The following is a 20,261-nucleotide window of genomic DNA, read 5'->3' on the forward strand; positions in this document are numbered from 1 at the left end:
TTAAAAATATTAGCTCTTAGCTGTTACACATGCCATTTATGTCCAATACATCTCTCTCAAATGTCACCAGTTACATATACTATCCCAAATTTCTGACCTGTGCTGATGACAGATCACCATCTATTGTGATGTCACCCAGTACTTTATGGTAATATTTCATATGATGTTTTTTCTGGCTACAGTTTAAAGGGCACTTCCTGTCTATGGAGTAAAGCCTACAATGTTATCAAAATATGTAACTGAAGGATTACAGTATGACTTCCTATGATTTTATTTCTATATTGTTGCCTTAAATAGCAATGAGTAAATCTTCTAAATTATGCCGTAAGACTTCTTGTCCAAGAAGCAATATATTCTGCAATCTCATTGACAAAATTGTTAAACGACCATCCTTGCAGTTTTTGGGTCAGTGGGGATATCACTGTTATGAACCTAGGATTTACAGAACCCTGGCAAAAATTCTGAGGCATGTCAACTTGGATGGGTTTGACATACTACTTTCAGATTATATTGCATTTGTGGAAAAATCAGGATACCGTTTCGAACTAAATTTTAATCTTGAATTTACTGAAATATGTGTGAATACAATTCTGTACTGGGTTTTCGCCAGAAAAGGTAATCCTGACTTTGTGGAACTGCTTCTCAAGAAGACAAAGGACTATGTTCAAGACAGAAGTTGTAACCTGGCACTGATATGGAGGTAATAATCTCATGTTTTCACCATAAGAGGAGAAAATTTCTCTTTAGGAGATTATATTACTTCTTTTTTTCTAAAATCAACACATGTAGTGGCTATATATGGATGAGGAATCCTGACTTGATTGTTCATTCATTTGTTCACTCCTTCATTATTTAGTCAATAAATGCTCCCTTATACATACATTATTATTACCAATAAATTTCTAGCAGTTCCGCTCTATAAAGTTTACATGTTAGTGCTCAAGGTAATGGCATGTTCAACAACTTAGATTTCTCTAACTAGACAAAGACATTATTTTGGGTAATACCGTAATCTCTTCTTAAAAATACCGTTAATATATATCTATAGTGCGTATATAGTAAAATGACTTTCAAAGTATAATGCAGAATGTACACACATATTCACTTAGTAATAGTTATTAAACATAATAATTCCCTTTTTGTATGACTCCAAATTCTCCAAGATTGAACACAATGAAGTCAAATATCTGATTAAGTCTGTTATAGAACTAAATTTTCACATAGTCTGAAATGTCAAACTAAATAATGAATACTACTTAGGATCTCATAGAATAAAATCTTCAATGTCACCTCTTTGTAAAGTCCATAATATAGATTCTAAAGTTACTTAGTTTGCAGTAACTAACTCACTCTACAGTTTTGGGTACTAGTTTGATTAGAACTAATGTGCATTTGTTCACTCATTCAACAAATTACTTATATACCACCTTACTATGTATAAAGCACTATACTAGCTAGGCACAATGATAGGAGCAAGAATGCAGTAAAAAACAAGACAGATAAGATCAGTTAAAGACTAAACCAATTTAGATTCTGCCTGAAGTAGTTGTCCTCTTGATTGTATATCACTGTGATATTGGAGAACCACTAGATTGCTTTCCTTAATGATCACCCAAGTACATGAACTAGCTGCGGTCTGGGATATCAATAAATAAAACTCCCAAATAGCACCTTTTGGTTGTTTTAAGGACCATTATATCTGTAACTATCACAAAGAGCAGCGGCTTCTGAGTGTCTCTAGCTGGACTAAGTAACGCCTATATTGTAGGCCCAAGGAAAAGAAAAATGGAGTAAAACAGAGGAAGCAAAGATAAATTTTAAAAATTTTTAAATGGGAAGCAAAAGGGGAAAACTGAAAGGAGAGGAAGGAAAATGAAATAAAGAGAAACACACAGTGGGATATGATACAGTGCCATTAACAACTGTCTTAAGTGACAGTTTTAAAATCAAGAAATTTTGACTTAGACACATCCACAAGGGAAAATACATTACTAGCCAATTCTATGTACCACAACATCATCTGGATCTTGCAGAATCATAGAATTTTATTTAGATTCAGATGGGATCTATGAATTCATTAGCAAACTTCCACCTGGGGCAGCAACCCTATGTTGAACATCCCTGGCTGATGCTCATATGGTCTCTGCTTGAACAACTCTAGTAGTAGTTAACTATTTCATGAGGTAAACCATTCCTTTGCCCAGGACCCTTCTGTTTCCCAGCTATACCTGTTCTGTCTCCCATGACTTTAAATATTATGTGTATGCCAATGACTCTCCACTTTCTCTCCAGCCCTGACCTTTCTTCCTCTGAGCTCCAGCTTCCTTCTATATAAAGTTGTCTACTCAACATCTCCACAAAGCATCTCAAACATAACAGAAATAAGACAGAATATTAATCTCACTCTCTCCCTGTCAACCTGTTCCTTCCCCTGAATTCTCTATCTGACTAATGGCCCCTTCTGTTCTATCCTGTTGCTCAAGACAGAAATCCAGGATTTATTCTTGATTCTTCTCTTTCATTCATCAACACATTAGCAAGTCCTTTTGACTATGTCTCTAAAACATATCCCAATTACACTTTTTGTTTCCTCCATTCCTTAACCCAGGTGAAGTCACATTCATCTCTTGCCCTGCACAACTGCTACAGACTGCCAAAGAGTCTTTCAGCTTCCACTCTTCCCTCAACTCCTGTAATCTATTCTTGACTCAACCTTATAACAACCTTATAAAAATGTGAAATATATCACCCATGCTTAAAATCCTCCAAATCTTTCCCATTACAAGTGAAATAAAATTCAAACTCAATACCCGTTTTTTAAAAGTCCCACATGATCTGGTCTCTCACTATATCAACCAAATCCAATCTCATGTCATTCTCCCCCTTGAATACTATATTCCAGCCACCCAGACCTTTCTGTTTCGTGAACATCTTCAATTTCATTCCTGCCTGAAGGTCCTGTAATGACTGTTATCTCCAAGTGAAATAAGTCAGACTGAGAAAGACAAATATCATATGATTTCACTCAGATGTGGAATCTCAAGAACAAAATGAATAAATAGAGAAAAAGCAGAAACAGATCCATAAATACAGAGAACAAACTGATGGTTGCTAGAGGGAAGGGGGGAAGGGGATGGGCAAAATGAGTGAAGGTGAATGGGAGATAGAAGCCTCCAGTTATGGAATGAGTAAGTCACAGGAATAAAAGGCACAGCATAGGGAATGTAGCTAATGATATTGTAACAGCACTGTATGGTGACAGATGGTAGCTACACTTGTGAACACAGCATAATGTATAAACTTGTTGAGTCATTGAGTTGTACACCTGAAACTAATGTAACATTGTGTGTCAACTATACTCAAATTTATTTAAAAAAATAATAAAATAATAATAACTGTTCCCTCTGCCTGGAAATCTCTTCACTCAGATCTTCCTATGACTAGCTCCTTTTTATCAGGTGGAACACAGTATAAATGTCATCCCTTCTGGGGCACCTGGGTGGCTCAATCGTTAAGTGTCTGCCTTCAGCTCAGGTCATGATCCCAGAGTCCTGGGATCAAGCCCCGCATCGGGCTCCCTGCTCGGTGGTAAGCCTGCTTCTCTCTCTCCCACTCCCCTTGCTTGTGTTCTCTCTCTCACTGTGTCTCTGTCAAATAAATAAATAAAATCTTTAAAATAAATAAATAAATACATAAATACATAAATAAATGTCATCCCTTCAGAAAGGCCTTCTCTGGTCTCACCATCTAAAGAAGCCACTCATTCACTATCATGACACTTTTAATTCTCTGCATAACATCGATCACTATATGTTCATTTGCTGTTTTTTTCCCATTGATTATTTTGTTCACTATCTACTGTCATTAAAAGTAAGTTCCATTAAGAGGAAAAACCCTACTTCCTCAACATTGAATCCTCAGTGCCTAGAACTATGTAGATACATTGCAAGAGCTCAATCAAGATTTTGTTGAAAGAAAAAGTGAATTTTTATGCAGCTTTATTAGATTCTTCTTATTCATCATGAACTAAAATCTGTCTCCATTTCTCCAATTCTGCCCCCAGAGCTACGGAGAACAAAGTCTATTTTTTTCTCCTACATGAAAATCTCTCAAATATTTGAACACAGCTATTATGTCCCCATAATGAATACCTTAAGTTTCCTATTATCTGTTGTTCTTTATTCTTACAGAAACATCATTTTTTGGTCACCCTCCCCAGGATACACTCCAGTATGATAATTTCCCCATTGTAATAATGAAGTGTCTAAATAGGTCCCTGGAGGAGAGGAGATAGAACAAATGAGGGAAAGGAACTTAAGTTTGTTCATTTTTATAACAAACCACCAATAGTAATCTAAATGCCACTGTATGACAGACCGTAAGTGGTTAAAGAGAGATGATACCATTCAGTTAAAAATAGCAATAATCATTTATTAAGCATTTCTCCAAATACTGTGTTATTTTTGGGGAATACAAAGCCAAACAACCATATTTCCTGATTTTGGAGAGCTCATAGACTAGTAAGTGAACCATAAAAATTATACTATAAATGCAAAAATAGAAGCACGTACAAGTAGAGAGAACAGAGAAAGAATTTAACACTATTGGGAAGGAACAGATACCTGAGAAAGCTCTCTAGAAGAGAGGATGTCTTAAATTGATTTTCAAAATATGAAAGGAAGTTTTCCCTTCCTTTAGCCCTTGAAGAAATATAATCTAGGCAGAGGCAGGATGACTAAAACCAAAGGAGATACAAATAATATGTTGCATTCAGTGATTATCAGAATTGTCTATGACAATAATTGTCTAGATAATTATTCAGTTGCTAGAAAGTAAGATAGGAAATCGGGTAGTAGTGACAGATGAAGTCTAGAAGTGAAAGCCTGAAGTACTTTGTAGACCATGCTAAGGAATTTGAAATTTACACCATGAATGATGCCCAACCAGTGAAGGTCAGATTTGTAGTATGAAAAGATTCATCACCTCCCATTTGAAGACTAGACTGGGAAGGGAGGCTGGGACTAGAGGCAGGGAGACCAGTCAGTAGACTGCTCAAACACTCCAGGTACAGTGGCAGTTCCAGAACTTCTATAGAAAAAGGGTTGTGGGAAGCAATTTTATTGAAAAGAGGTAGGTAACCGGAGAGGTTGCTTGAAGCTGAATTTGCATAGTAGGCACTCTGTGCTAACTTAGCTTCCATGTGTATCTATAATAGTTTTAGGGAAAGAACTAATTCTGCTCTGCCACCATCTTCTCCAGCTTCTGGCTATTCTTTGATACCACAATTCTCCAGGTAAGACATAATGAGAACTTAAATAGCAGTAGGGGAAAGAGGAGATATTATTAAATAGAATAACAAAACATAGTGAGTAATTAGAAGCAGAGCATCAGAGAAAGACAAGAATTAATTTCAAATTTCTAAATTTTAAGACTCATTGATGGTTGTATTAGTTTCCTCTTGTTGTAACAAACTGTCACAAACTTAGTGGCTTAAAATGATATAAATGTGTTATTTTTTAGTTCTGGAAGTCAGAAGTCCAAAATGAAGCTACTGGGCTAAAATCAAGAGGTCAGCAGGACTGGTTCTTTCTAGAAGCTCTACAGGAGAATGGGTTTCCTTGTCAGCTTATAGAGGATTCCTGCATTCCTTGGTTCATGGCCTCTTCCTCCATCTTCAAAGCCAGCATTATAGAGTCATAGTTCCTTCACTGACACTGATTCTATTTTTCTCTGACACATCTTATAAGGGCCCTTGTAATTACACTGGGTCCACCTGCATAATCTCCCGTCTCAAGATTCTTACCTTAATTACATCTGCAAAATCCCTTTTGACAATTTGAGAGGCCATTATCCAGCCTACCACAATCGTCATACCACAAATCAATCAAGATTATTATAAAGGACCTAAAAATTCAGTTTGGGACATAAGAGTTTGCATTACCTAAGGGATATCCAGGTACAGTAGATATCTAGATAGCATCATCCTTGATGTGTCTTTCTCTTACATTCCACATCTTATCTGTCAGGATATCTGTTGGTTCTACCTTCAAACAATACACAGAATCTGACCATCTCTACTGTTATTATCTTGTACTAAGTAATTTTCTTTCTCCTATCCCATAACAAATTCTCAAAAAAGGTAATATCACATTGCTTTTCTATTCAAAATCTCCAGTGGCTCCTCCATTCCATTTAGAGTAAAAGATGGAAGTCCTTTCAGTGATCTACCAGGCTCTACAGGGTGTGGCATCCCATTATCTCTGTCCTTGTTTCCTACTCCTCCTCACCCTTTTCACTCTTTCAGTCACAATGGCTCCCTTATTCTTCCCTTACCACTCCAGAACACTCCTGCCTTAGGATCCTTAAATATCTAAATAATTAATGTCTTCATCTCCTTCTTCTTTATTCAGATGTCACCTTTCAGTAATGCCTTCTCCTATCATCCTATTTAAAATTGGAAAATGAAAAATAAAATAAAATAATAAAATTGGAAAATGCCCTCATATATCCTCCTAGCTCTTCCATACTTCCTATACTTCTCTACTTTTTCTTTTTTCTTATCAAATCTCCTAACATATTATAAAATTTGCTTTTTTTTTTGCTATGCTCATTCTGTGCTGTTTTCCCTCACTACAATGCAAGCAGCCATCTTTGTTATGTTCACTCACATATCCCAAGCACCTAAAACAGTGCTTGGCATACAGAATGCATTCAATAAATATTTGTTGAATAAATTAATAGATAGTAATTGAAATTATGGTCATGGATAAAACTGCCTGAGAACAATAAGTCAAAAGAACATTAGTCAAAAGGCCAAATCTTCTTTACTTAGATGTTAAGGGCAGAGAAAGAGAAACCAGTCAAAGATGGTTGAAAAGGAACAGCCAAAGAAGTAGGTGGATAACTTGGAGAAAAGAGCCCTACTAAGTTAGGATAAAACATGGTTCCAAGAAAGTCAACTGTCTTAAATATCAGAAATAAAATTATGGATAATCATCTCTTAAATTTGGTGGCTAAAAACTAAAAGAGGAGTAGAAAAATAGAAATAATTAGTATAGCTACAAAACTGAATCATTCTCTGCATGTCTATATGGAAATATTATGCCCCATTTCATAAGCATATATGACAGGTTTCCAGATACAGAGGGTTCAGTTCATTAACTTCACATTTAAAAACTAATTCTTGCTGTGCTTGCCTTACTCCATCCATATAAGTACTGTTATAATTAACTGTCAGTACAGATTAAGCAAATTTTGGTTTACAGTAACATGCTCTTTAAACATGAGGATTAATCATGTCATTTGGGTACAGATTAGACTTTTAAATCTCATTTTAAGCCTATTTGAGTTTTAGTTATGTTTTCAACATTTTTGGTCCAAAATTACTTCTAAAGGTAGTATCAATTTTAATATTTTAAAATCAGCTAATATCTCCAAATCTTACCAAGAACAACTTGTGGTATCTTTGTCCCTGCAAGTGTCCTGAATTCCTATACTTAGCAATATTCTTAGTCAAGTATCTTAAGAGTGAGCAAGATCAGAGGCGGTTCAAGATGGTAGTATAGGAGAATCCTGAACTGACCTTCTCCAATGGACACAACAAATCTACATCTATATATGCAAAAATTCCCCCTAAGAAACCCCCCAAAACTAGCTGAACAGATCTTCCAGAGCAAAAGATTAACAGATTGGGGAACCTGGGTGGCTCAGTCAGTTAAGTGTCCAACTCTTGATTTTGGCTCAGGTCATGATCTCAGGGTTGTGAGATTGGAGCCCTGCATCAGGTTCCATGCTGGGCCTGAAGCCTGCTTATGATTCTCTCCCTCCTTCTTTCTCTGTCCCTCTCTACCCACACCCTCAAAAAAACAAATTAAAAAAAAAAAAAGACCATGTTAGATGGGTAGGGGAAGCAAAGACACAGTCTTGCCAAAAACCTCACCCCTGGCATGCCAACCCACAAACAGGAGGAGATAGGGATCTCACAAATACAGAGCTTCTCCCTGAGAAGCAAGGGGTTTATGCCCCACACCAGATACTCCAACCCTTGGGACCTGCACTGGAGAGATGAGCCCCCAAAACACCTGGCTTTAAAAACCAACAGGACTTAACGTTCAGGAGAAATAGTGCTGTAGGAAATGGAGATTCCACTCTTAGAGGATTCACAAGCAGACACATTCACTTTTGGACCAGGTACAAAAGTAGCAGATTGAAAAGTGCCTAGACCAAACGTGAAAGAGATTCATTTGCTAACCTTAAGGTATCTGCCAGAGGGGCAGAGCCTGTTGAGACTTTCCAGGACAAAGGCACAGTGGACATCTTTTCAGCATTCTCCTCTACTTTGCTAGTGCTGGCATCGGTAGGTACCATCTTTGCACTATCTCTTTACCTTACTGCCTACAAGAACTTACTTCATATGTAAGGACACACATAGACTGAAAGTGAAGGGATGGAAGAAGATGTTTCATGAAATGGAAACCCTCCTCCCCCACCAAAAAGCAAGGGTAGTTATACTTACATCAGATAAAATAGACTTTAAAGACTGTAATAAAAGACAAAAAATGGGCATTATATAAAAATAAAAGGGTCAATCTAACAATAAGATATAACATCTGTAAATATGCACCCAACATAGAAGCATCTAAATATATAAAGCAAGTATTAAGAGACCTAAAGGGAGAAATTGACAGCAAAAACAAGAGAAAGGGGCTTTAATATACTACTTACATCAATGGATTGGCCATTTAGGCAGAAAATCAATAAGAAAATAACCTTAGTTGATACATTAGACCAGATGGACTTTATATATATATATATATATAACTCTGCATACAAAAACAGCAAAATATACATTCTTCTCAAGTACACATAGAATAGTCTCCAGGATAGATTATATGTTAGACCACAAAACAAGTCACAATAAATCCAAGACTGATATCAAGTATCTTTTCCAACCACAATGGTATGACACTAGAAATAAATTATAAGAACACTGGAAAAATCATAAATATGTGGAGATTAAAAAATGTGCTACTGAACAACCAATGTGTCAATAAAGAAGTGAAAGGAGAAATCAAAAAATACCTTGAAATAAATGAAAATAGAAATACAACTTACCGCGGGCACCTGGGTGGCTCAGTTGGTTAAGCGACTGCCTTTGGCTCAGGTCATGATCCTGGAGTCCCGGGATCGAGTCCCGCATCGGGCTCCCTGCTTGGCAGGGAGTCTGCTTCTCCCTCTGACCCTCCTCCCTCTCATAATCTCTCTCATTCTCTCTCTCTCAAATAAATAAATAAGATCTTTAAAAAAAAAAAAAGAAATACAACTTACCAAAATCAATGAGATAAAGCAAAAGCAGTTCTAATAGGGAAGACTACAGTGATACAGGCCTACCTCAAAAAGAAAAAAAAAAAATTAGAAAAAGCTCAAATAAACTAACTTTACACTGGGGTGCCTGGGTGGCTCAGTCGTTAAGTGTCTGCCTTCCACTCAGGTCATGATCCCAGGGGCCTGGGATAGAGCCTCGCATCAGACTCCCTGCTCAGCCAGGAGTCTGCTTCTCCCTCCATCCCTCCCCCTGCTCCTGCTCTCTCTCTCCCTCTCTCTCTCTCCCTCTCAAATAAATAAATAAAATAAAATCTTAAAAAAAAACAACTAAATTTACACCTAAAGGAACTAGAAAAAGAAAAACAAATGAAGCTCAGTTAGTAGAAGGAAGGAAATAAGAAGATCAGAGCAGAAATAAATGAAATAGAAACTAAAAATAAAAAAGATCAATGAGACTAAGAACTGGTTATTTGAAAAGATAAACAAAACTGACAAACTTTTAGCTGGACTCATCAAGAAAAAGAGTCCAAATGCAAAAATCAGAAATGAAATAAAAATTACAACTAATACCAAAGAAATACAAAAGGATCATTAGAGACAATTATAAATAATTATACACCAAAAATTCAACAACCTAAAAGAAATGGGTAAGTTCCCAGAAACATACAATCCTCCAAGACTGATTTGTGAAGAAACACAAAGTCTGAATAAACCAATTACTAGTAAAGAGATTGAATCAGTAATCAAAAACTTCCCAACAAACAAACATCCAGGACCAGACAGCTTCACTGGTGAGTTCTACCAAATATTCAAAGAAGATTTAATACCTATCCTTCTCAAACCCTTCCAAAAACTGAAAAGGAGGGAACACTTCCAAACTCATTTTACAAGGCCAGAATTACCCTAGTGACAAAACCAGACACGGACACTATAAAAAACAAATAAAATTACAGGCCAATATCCTTGATGAACATGGATGCAAAAATCCTCAACAAAATATTAGCAAGCCAAATTCAGTAATACATCAAAAGGATCATACACCATGATCAAGTAGATTTGTTAAAGGGATGTAAGAATGGTTCAATACCTGCAAATCAATCAACATAATACACCACACTAATAAAATGAAGGCTAAAAATTATATTATCTAATCTTAATAGATGAAGATAATGCATTTGACAAAATCCAACATCCATTTATGATAAAAACCATCAACATGATGGGTATAGATGGAAGGTACCTCAACATCATAAATACTATATATGACAAACCCACAACTAACATCATACCCACTGCTTTAAGATCAGGAACAAGACAAGGATGCCAACTCTCACCACTTTTAAAAATTCAACATAGTATTAGAAGTCCTAGACAGAGCAATTAGGCAAATAAAATATAAATTAAGATAAATTAAAAAATAAAGTACATCCAAATTGGAAAAGAAAAAGTAAAACTGCCACTATATATAGGTGACATTATTTTATATATAGAAAGCCCTAAAAACTCCACCAAAATAGTTAAAATGAATAAATTCAGTAAAGTTACAGGGTATAAAATCAATATACAAAATCTGTTATTTTTATATACTGTGAACTATCAGCAAAATAAATTAAGAAAACAATCTCATTTATAATTGCATCAAAAAGAATAAAATACCTAGAAATAAATTTAACCAAGGAGGTGATAGATCTGTACTCTGAAAACTCTTAAGATATTGATGAAAGAAATTGAAGAAGACACAAATAAATGGAAAGATATTCTGTGTTCATGGATTAAAATAATCAATATTATTAAAATGTCCATATCACCCAAAGCAATCTACAGATTCAATGCAATCTCTATCAAAATTTGAATGGCATTTTCTACAGAATTAGAACAATCCTAAAATTTGTGTTGAAACAGAAAAGATCTTGAAAAATGAAAGCAGTCTTGAAAAAGAAGAACAAAGCTGGAGGCGTCATGCTCCCAGATTTCAAACTATATTAAAAAGATAATAATTACAACAGTATGGCATAAAAACAGACACACACATCAATGGAACAAAATAGAGAGCCCAGAAATAAACCCATGCATATATGGTTAATTAATATTATGGAAAAAAAGACAAGAATATACAATGGGGAAAGGACAGTCTCTTCAATAAATGATGTTGGAAAACTGGTTAGATGCAAAAGAATGAAACTAGACCACTATCGTATACCACACACAAAAATTAACTCAAAATTGATTAAAGATGTGAATGCAAGACCAGAAACCATAAAACTCCTATAAGAAAACATAGACAGTAAGTTCCCTGACATTGTTCTTGGCAATATTTTTTGGATGTGACTCCAAAGACAATGACAACAAAAGCAAAAATAAACTAAAAAGCTTCAGCACAGTGAGGGAAACCATCAACAAAATGAAAAGGCAACATACTGAATGGGAAAAAGAATATTTGCAAATGATATATCTAATAAGGGGTTAATATCCAAAACATATAAAGAAATCATCAACTCAATAAAAACATCCTATTAAAAAATGGGCAGAGGATCTGAATGGACATTTTTCTTTTTTTTTTTTTCTTATGTTAATCCCCATACATTACAACATTAGTTTTAGATGAAGTGTTCCATGATTCATTGTTTGTGCACAACACCCAGTGCTCCATGCAGAATGAGCCCTCCTCAATACCCACCACCAGGCTAACCCATCCTCCCACCCCCCTCCCCTCTAGAACCCTGTTTGTTTTTCAGAGTCCATCGTCTCTCATGGTTCGTCTACCCCTCCGATTTCCCCCGCTTCATTCTTCCCCTCCCGCTACCTTCTTCTTCTTCTTTTTTTTTTCTTAACATATATTGCATTATTTGTTTCAGAGGTACAGATCTGAGATTCCACAGTCTTGCACAATTCACAGCGCTTACCAGAGCACATACCCTCCCCAGTGTCTATCACCCAGTCCCCCCATCCCTCCCACCCCACCCCCCACTCCAACAACACTCAGTTTGTTTCCTGCGATTAAGAATTCCTCATATCAGTGAGATCATATGATACATGTCTTTCTCTTTTTGACTTATTTCACTCAACATAATACCCTCCAGTTCCATCCACGTCGTTGCAAATGGCAAGATCTCATTCCTTTTGATGGCTGCATAATATTTGAATGGACATTTTTCAAAAGACCTATAGATAGCTAACAGCCACATGAAAAGATGTTCAAGGGGTGCCTGGGTGGCTCAGGGTTGTGAGTTCAAGCCCCACATTTGGCTCCATGCCCAGCATAGAATCTACTTAAAAATATTAATTAAAAATTTTTTAAAAGGGTCACCTGGGTGGCTCTTTGGTTAAGCACCCAACTCTTGATTTTGGCTCAGGTCATGATCTCAGGGTTGTGAGATCGAGTCCTACATCAGGCTCCACACTGGGCATGGAGCCTGCTTAAGATACTCTCTTACCCTCTTCCTTTGCCCCTCCCCCCTCCACACTTTCGAAAAAAAAATTAATAAAATTTAAAAAGTTAAAAAAAGAAAAGATGCTCAACATCAGTAATCAAGGAAATGCAAATCAAAACCATGAGATATCATTTTACATCTGTCAGGATGGCTGTTATAAAAAAGACAAAAAATAACAAGTGATGTCAAGGATACACAGAAAAGGAAACCCCTTATGCAATATTGGTGGGAATGTAAATTGGTGCAACTACTATGGAAAACAATATGGAGTTTCTTCAAAAAATTAAAAACAGAACTGCCATATGATCCAGCAATTCTACTTCTGGGTATTTACCTGAAAAAAAAACAATAATGCTAATACAAAAAATATATGTACCCCTCTGTTCACTACAGCATTATCTACAATAGCCAATATGTGCAAACAACCTAATGTCCATCAATGGAAGAATCGATAAAGAAGATGTGGTGTGTATATATATATATATATACACACACATACATACAGTGGAATATGACTCAGACACGAAAAAAGAATGAAACTTTACCATTTTTGACAACATGGAATGAACTTGAGGGTATTATGCTAAGTGAACTAAGTCAGACAGAGAACGACAAATAACATGATTTCACTTATATATGGAATCTAAAAAACAAAACAAACAAGTAAACAAAACAAAACTCATAGATACAGAGAAAAGATGGTTGCCAGAGTAAAGGGGGTTGAGGGTAGGTCAAATGGGTAAGGGGGTCAAGAAGTACAAACTTCCAGTTGTAAAATAAATAACTCATGGTAATGTAATTTACAGCATGATTACTATAGTCAATAATAATTTATTGCATGTTTGAAAGGTGCCAAGAATAGATCTCAAAAGTTCTCATCACAAGAAAAAATATTTTTCTAATCTTTTATGAGGACAGATGGTAATTAGACTTGTTAATTGTTTCACAATGTATACAAATATTGAATCATTATGTTGCAGACCTGAAACTAATATATCAATTTTACTTCAATAAAAAAGACATATCTGAGGGCGCCTGGGGGGCTCAGTTGGTTAAGTGACTGCCTTCGGCTCAGGTCATGATCCTGGAGTTCCTGGATCAAGTCCCGCATCAGGCTTCCTGCTCGGCAGGGAGTCTGCTTCGTCCTCTGACCCTATCCCCTCTCAGGTGTTCTCTCTCTCTCATTCTCTCTCTCAAATAAATAAATAAAATCTTAAAAAAAAAATAAAGACATATCTGAAAAAAAAAAGAACAACCAAGATTGATAAATTAGATTGCCTTTGAAAAATTTAAATGATTGCACTTCACTAACAGTCTTGTTAGGTCCAAAAACCACAAAATAAATTTAATTACATATATATATTTTTCTGGATAATAGTAAAAAAAATCAACAAATATTGAGGGTTTACTCTGAGCTAAGCATTATTCTAGGCATTTAGGGATATTAATAGCAGGTTAAACAGACAAAAATGTTGCCCTTGTGGAGCTTAAATTTTTTTTTTTTTTTTTTGGAGCTTAAATTTTTATTGCACATTTTGCTCACCCATTTATTTTGAAGATGAGAAAATAAAGATTAGAGATGTTAAGTTGTCCAAAATGATATGGGCTTAATAAAGGAATGTACAAAGTGTCATGAGAAGAGAAAGGTCAGGTCATCAAAGAAGTCTTTACAAAAGAGTTTATTAGAGTCTTACATGATGAGCAAGACTTGCCAGAATGAAAAGGGAGGAGAAGGACATATACAAATCAAAGAACTGTGAAAAAGCTGGATGCAATGTGGTTTGGGAAAGTGAATACCTATAAGCAGGACAGGGAATGAAGAAGGAGAAGCAGTTTAGGAGTTCAATTTGGGATATACATTGGAAGTATGTATGAAAAAGATGAGATGTCTGGGGCAATACTGATTTGGAGATTATTCCAACAGAGAATGTATATATTTATATACAGAACTTAGAAGGATATATATAGTAACACTGGCAGAGTTACAACAAAAACTCAACTCCTTAATTTCTAAGATGCTAGTTTGCACTACACCACACTTTCTTTGTGTGTGTGTGTGTGTGTGAATCACAAAATCTTGGTATTTCAACACTCAATAAAGCTTTGGAGATAAACTAGTTGGTCTAGTGATTTTGAAACTGTTCTCTTTGGAGCTTCTGGTAAGGGAATCACTACAGGGAAAGTTTTTAGGACTTCTAAATACACTTCAACAGAGAACATATCTAATACAAAACATTCTTTTTATATGGGTAGTTCAGGTAAAACAATCCTCCACTGTTGCTTTATACTTGTAAATGAAACATTTACTTCTAATCTTTTTATTGATAAATACCTACTAATCCTTCAAATCTTAGCTCCAGGATAACCTAAAAACAATGGTTATTTCAGGTAGAGTTAAGTGCCTCTCCTCATTGCTTCTATAGTACACCAAACATGTTTCTATCATAGCAATTATCATTTTGTATTGTATTATTGAATTATTTGTCCATTTCCTTTACTAGACTATAATAAGCATCTTGATATAAAGGACTGTATCCTTCATCTCTCTGTATCTAGTACTCAGTACACTCAGGGAAAGCATGTGTTCAATTAATTAATTAATTAATTAATGAGCAAATGAATATATAAATGCATAAAGACACTAAAACTCAAAGAGGCTGCCTAACCCAACATCATAAACCTAGTTAGGAAAAACCAAACCTTGGATCTAGAACCCTTCAATCTCCATTGTTTATAGCATTATACTGTGTTGCCTCCCTCATTAATTAAATATATACAATCTTAAAATTCCTCTTTTTGAATAATGCTCTCCTTGCTCTGCACAGTTTTCCAAAACCAGTATTTATAGTTTGTATGCTGTTCTACAAAACATATTAGTATTTTATTAGACCAATCAAGAGAATTCCAGAGACAAAGGATCATGAATAAAATTTCCCTTTCTTTAGTCCTAAAAGCCATTTTTATTTGGCCAAATCAAGGTTTGATAATGTAAAATCCCCTGTGGTTGGTAATACCATGTCCTATCTACATATAGACACCAATTCATTAGCAAACACAAACATTTATTTCCATTGCAAGGACTACATAAAATTAGAAAAAAATATAATTTTCATTGCTTAAATATACAAACACCAATTCTAATTTTATTAAAATGAAAAAAAATTAAGGTAGTTGAACTTATTCCTTTTTCATCTAATCTCCAAACTCAATTCATAACTGACAAGAAGAAAACAAACAAAAAGGTATCAAAATGGTCACATACTTTTATTCTATTAATAAAGTGAAATTTTTAAAAAGCCTTTTTACTTTTTGTTTTAAATTTTCCAGAGCTACCTCAGTTTTATAATACTGGTTCTGATAACAATAGGATTTCTCCAGTGAGAAATATAATTGCTATTACTAAAAGTAAACTTCCCATACATTTAAATCGTTTTTGGTTTGTTTCTACAAGTGCAAAGTTTAAATGTGTAATAGGAATTTTCTTATTTTTTAACTTTCAGTTTGGTCTAGATTCATAGAATAGAAAACTCTTTTTAAGACATACATAAAGATAGGGGTGCCTGGGTGGTTCAGTTAATTAAGTGTCTGCCTTTGGCTCAGGTCATGATCCCAGGGTCCTGGGATGGAGCCCCATGTCAGGCTCCCTGCTCGGCGGGAAGCCTGCTTCTCCCTCTCCCACTCCCCCTGCTTGTGTTTCTGCTCTCCTGTCTCTCTGTCAAATAAATAAATAAAATCTTTAAAAAAAAAAAAAGACATACATAAAGATAAAGCTGCATTAAAAGTCATTTAAGACATTTAATATTTAAGATAATACTATTATTTTCCCATTACTATTAAGACAAAGTGTTTACCACAATTCTTAATTCTGTATTCAGTGAAGCTTCTGTTTGTTTGATTCACAGAACTTTCACACCAGTATACTGTCCAAGCCCACTAAGTGGCATCACACCTCTACTCTATGTTGCTCAGACAAGACAATCTAATATCTTGAAAATACTCCTGCAATATGGAATCTTAGAAAGAGAAAAAAAACCCATCAACATTGTGATAACAATATTGCTCTACCCTTCAAGAGTGAGAATAATGGTTGATCATGAATTGGTAGACATCCAGGAAGATGCCAAAACATGTTTAGAGCTATGTTCCAGAGTGCTTTCTGCCATTTCAATCAGGGAAATAGAGGTAAGCAAAATATTGTTCTTTGGGTTTAGGCTTAAATATTGATCAATTTTAAGATAAAATTGTGAGAAAGAATGAATTTTATTTCTAATCTATGAATTATATCCAGTGAAAAATTAATAATTGAGTGTAGGCTTATAAATTAAAAATAGGTAAAATCTAAATTATCTAAATTAAAGAAAATTAGTCCTTTATTAGTCCTTTATTTCATGATTTTGTCTTCTAAATAAATCATTTTAAAAGTTATAGTTTATTTTAGTAGTTGCTAAGAGGATGTATGTTATTATTATAGTCTAATTACACAATAACCAGTGTTTAATAGGATTTCTAGGTCTTAAGGACACAATAAACTAAAAATTTAACAGAATTCTTCACAGTAGAATATTTAAAATGAGTTACATTTCTCCTCACAAATATAATCACATGCCAAGAAATAAAAATATAAAGGCTTAAAATATTTGTGCAATTGAAAATATCTATGCCTCAGTTCTATGAGCAGAGACTATTTCACATACCCTAGCAATGATCCCAAGCAATGAATTAAATGCTTGTGCTAAGTTGCTAAAGCATATACTAGATATTTTTTGAATAGCTGAGTATTGACTAAATAATAATATATATCATTTAAGCAAAAGTATCAAAAGTACCATATAGTCTACAGATTATAGGTTCTACTAGAGAAATATCTCAGCAATGTCTTTTATTCTTAAATCAACTTAACATTTAGCTTCTAGAATTAAATCTTTAAAAGGGGTACCCTAACTAAAACTTAAAAATTTATCTTTTCATATAGATGGGTCTCCTATCAAGATTTCTCATGGTTTAGCGTTTGAAATTTTATTCTACAATGTTTGCAATCACCTGGGGGAACTTTTAAGATTTATGTTGTCTGTGTCCAACCTCAGACGAATTAAATCAAAATTCCTGGAGTAAAACCTCAGCATTTGTATATTTTAAAATCCCCTGGATAATTCTGGTGTATAGCCAAGTTGACAATACTACTCTGGAAGGAGAAGCTGATAAAACATCAGTGTGTGATCTGTCTAAAATGAAAAACATATACAGATTCATAGTTGTAAGAAATAATGTTTTGTGTCCTTAGACATATTATTTAAACTTTATATATCATTGTGAGAATAGAAGGGGAATAAAAATACTAGCCTCGGGTAAAAAAAAAAAAAAACTGTAAAAAGTACTATAAGGGTTATATAAATTTAAGACCTATTTTCTGAATTTAAATACAAAATAAAAATGCTAATAATTTGGACTAACCAGTGATTAATATTACAAAATTGAAATGTTTCCCCTTTCTTCAGACGCAGCTAAGTTTAGGAAGGCGTCCAATTATTTCTAATTGGCTCGACTACATTCCTTCAACAAGATACAAAGATCCATGTGAACTATTACATCTTTGCAGAATAACCATCAGGGCTCAACTACTGACCAACAATATGCTCCCAAATGGAATATTTTCACTTTTAATACCGGTTCGTCTACAGAACTACCTGAATTTAGAAAGTTAATACACATCTCTGTCCTGAGTTCTTTAAGGATACTCACCATTATATGGTTTCGAAGTTAATAAACTATTAACTTTATGCAAATTTTTATTGCATTGAACATTTCATTAGAAAATAAAATTTTAGGGGCGCCTGGGTGGCACAGTCAGTTAAGTGTCTAACTCTTGGTTTCAGCTCAGGTTGTGATCTCAAGGTCATGAGATTGAGCCCCACATCAGGCTCCATGCTCAGCGGGAATCTGCTTGAGATTCTCTCTCCCTCTCCCTCTGGCCCTCCCACTCATGTTCTCTCTTTCTCTTAAATAAAAAAAAAAAGAAAATATAATTTCAATGACACCGTAAATGAATCAATTTTAAATCAATATATGACTCTGCCCATTACCTTTCTATACAATGGAACAAATTATATGATTTTTGTTATATTTTAGATTTACCCTTTTAATCTGCTCTTAAAAGTTTTGTGGGGGCGCCTGGGTGGCTCAGTTGGTTGAGCGACTGCCTTCGGCTCGGGTCATGATCTCAGGGTCCTGGGATCGAGCCCCACATCGGGCTCCCTGCTCGGCGGGAGGCCTGCTTCTCCCTCTCCCACTCCCCCTGCTTGTGTTCCCTCTCTCACTGTCTCTCTCTGTCAAATAAATAAAATCTTTAAAAAAAAAAAAAAAGTTGTTTTGTGTTAGAGCATTATTGTCACCTGTGGAAATTTTGGTCATATTAATGTTCTGAAGCTCCTATTATTTATATGTTCTAAGCTAAGTTAAATATTATTTTATATTGTATATTCCTGTTAACAAGTATTTATTGAGTTCTTTTGCAAATAAAATATTGTGCTTGGTGTTAAGGAATAGTCAAGGAAATTAAGATGTGATCCCTTCCTTGAGAAGCCAAAGTCACAAATAATACAAGGTGAAGAATTAGTTGACTAAAGGGTGGGAGTCAGTAATAAGAGGACAGAAATGAATAATATTTGGAAATAATTAGCCCTCAAAAACAATATGGAGCTTTAGTGTTTTGGTGTGTGATACTTCTAAATACTAGATCAGTACTACTATTTAAATTGAGATATAATTGACATATAACATTATGTATTTTCTGGTGTATAACATGATTCAATATATGTATATATATCGCAAGATGATCACCACAGTAAGTCTAATTAGCATCTATCATCATAGTTATAATTTTTTTTCTTGTGATGAGAACACTTAAAATCTCATTTCAGCCACTTTCAAATATGCAACACAGAATTTTAACTATAGTCACCATGCTGTACATTATATCCCCAGAACTTATTTTATAACTGGAAATTTGTACCTGTTTATTGCCTTTACCCATTTCACCCACCCCCAAACTATATGGATTTTGATACAAAGAAAGCAAAGAATAGTTTTGATCCAATATAACATCAAAATGAAAATTAAATTTGTATATTTAGTTGCAAAGAAATTTATTATCTTAAAAAAATAAAATTTATTCTACTACAATTTTTTAGCTCTTTTCTTTTTGAGTATGTAGTGTACTAGACTTTTCTCCATATAACAAGGTGGTCAAACTGCTGTAATACACAGAAGAGAACTGGGAGACAATTTTCCACAGGTAATCACATTTCTGCCTGTCTTTTGAGCAGAGGCACCAACTGTTTATATATTTGACTACCTTTTTAAGGATGTTTGTATAATGAACAGCCTTGGAAGACAGAGATAGTGTACCCCTCTGAGCAGAGGCAGGTTTGTTCAGGGTCTAGTATAATAAAGGTAATGTCTTCCTCTGGAAAAAAAGGTCAAGCAGGTTTGCTAGAAGCTCATTATAAT

At 34.8% G+C, this 20,261-nt stretch overlaps 1 protein-coding gene across 1 annotated transcript; it reads left to right on the forward strand.

Moving 5' to 3' along the window:
- The first annotated feature begins 216 nt into the window (after nucleotides 1–216).
- On the forward strand, nucleotides 217–18,532 carry ASB17 (ankyrin repeat and SOCS box containing 17). Its single transcript, XM_064587483.1, has 3 exons — nucleotides 217–700; nucleotides 16,658–16,937; nucleotides 18,251–18,532. The coding sequence occupies exons 1-3, from the start codon at nucleotides 300–302 to the stop codon at nucleotides 18,455–18,457; spliced, it is 888 nt and encodes a 295-aa protein (XP_064443553.1). The 5' UTR covers nucleotides 217–299; the 3' UTR covers nucleotides 18,458–18,532.
- Nucleotides 18,533–20,261: the final 1,729 nt, after the last annotated feature.

The sequence above is a fragment of the Mirounga angustirostris genome, unplaced genomic scaffold, assembly GCF_029215605.1.
Source record: "Mirounga angustirostris isolate CCGP_5_RB_7025 unplaced genomic scaffold, mMirAng1.0.hap1 SCAF_4, whole genome shotgun sequence".
Taxonomy (NCBI): domain Eukaryota; kingdom Metazoa; phylum Chordata; class Mammalia; order Carnivora; family Phocidae; genus Mirounga; species Mirounga angustirostris.

Bases quoted from the DNA above. Each gene is read 5' to 3' on its own strand.
- ASB17 (XM_064587483.1), top strand. From the start codon at position 300: ATGAGTAAATCTTCTAAATTATGCCGTAAGACTTCTTGTCCAAGAAGC. The intron at 701-16,657 runs GTAATAATCTCA...TTTGATTCACAG, and splicing joins AACCTGGCACTGATATGGAG to AACTTTCACACCAGTATACT. The intron at 16,938-18,250 runs GTAAGCAAAATA...CCCTTTCTTCAG, and splicing joins TTTCAATCAGGGAAATAGAG to ACGCAGCTAAGTTTAGGAAG.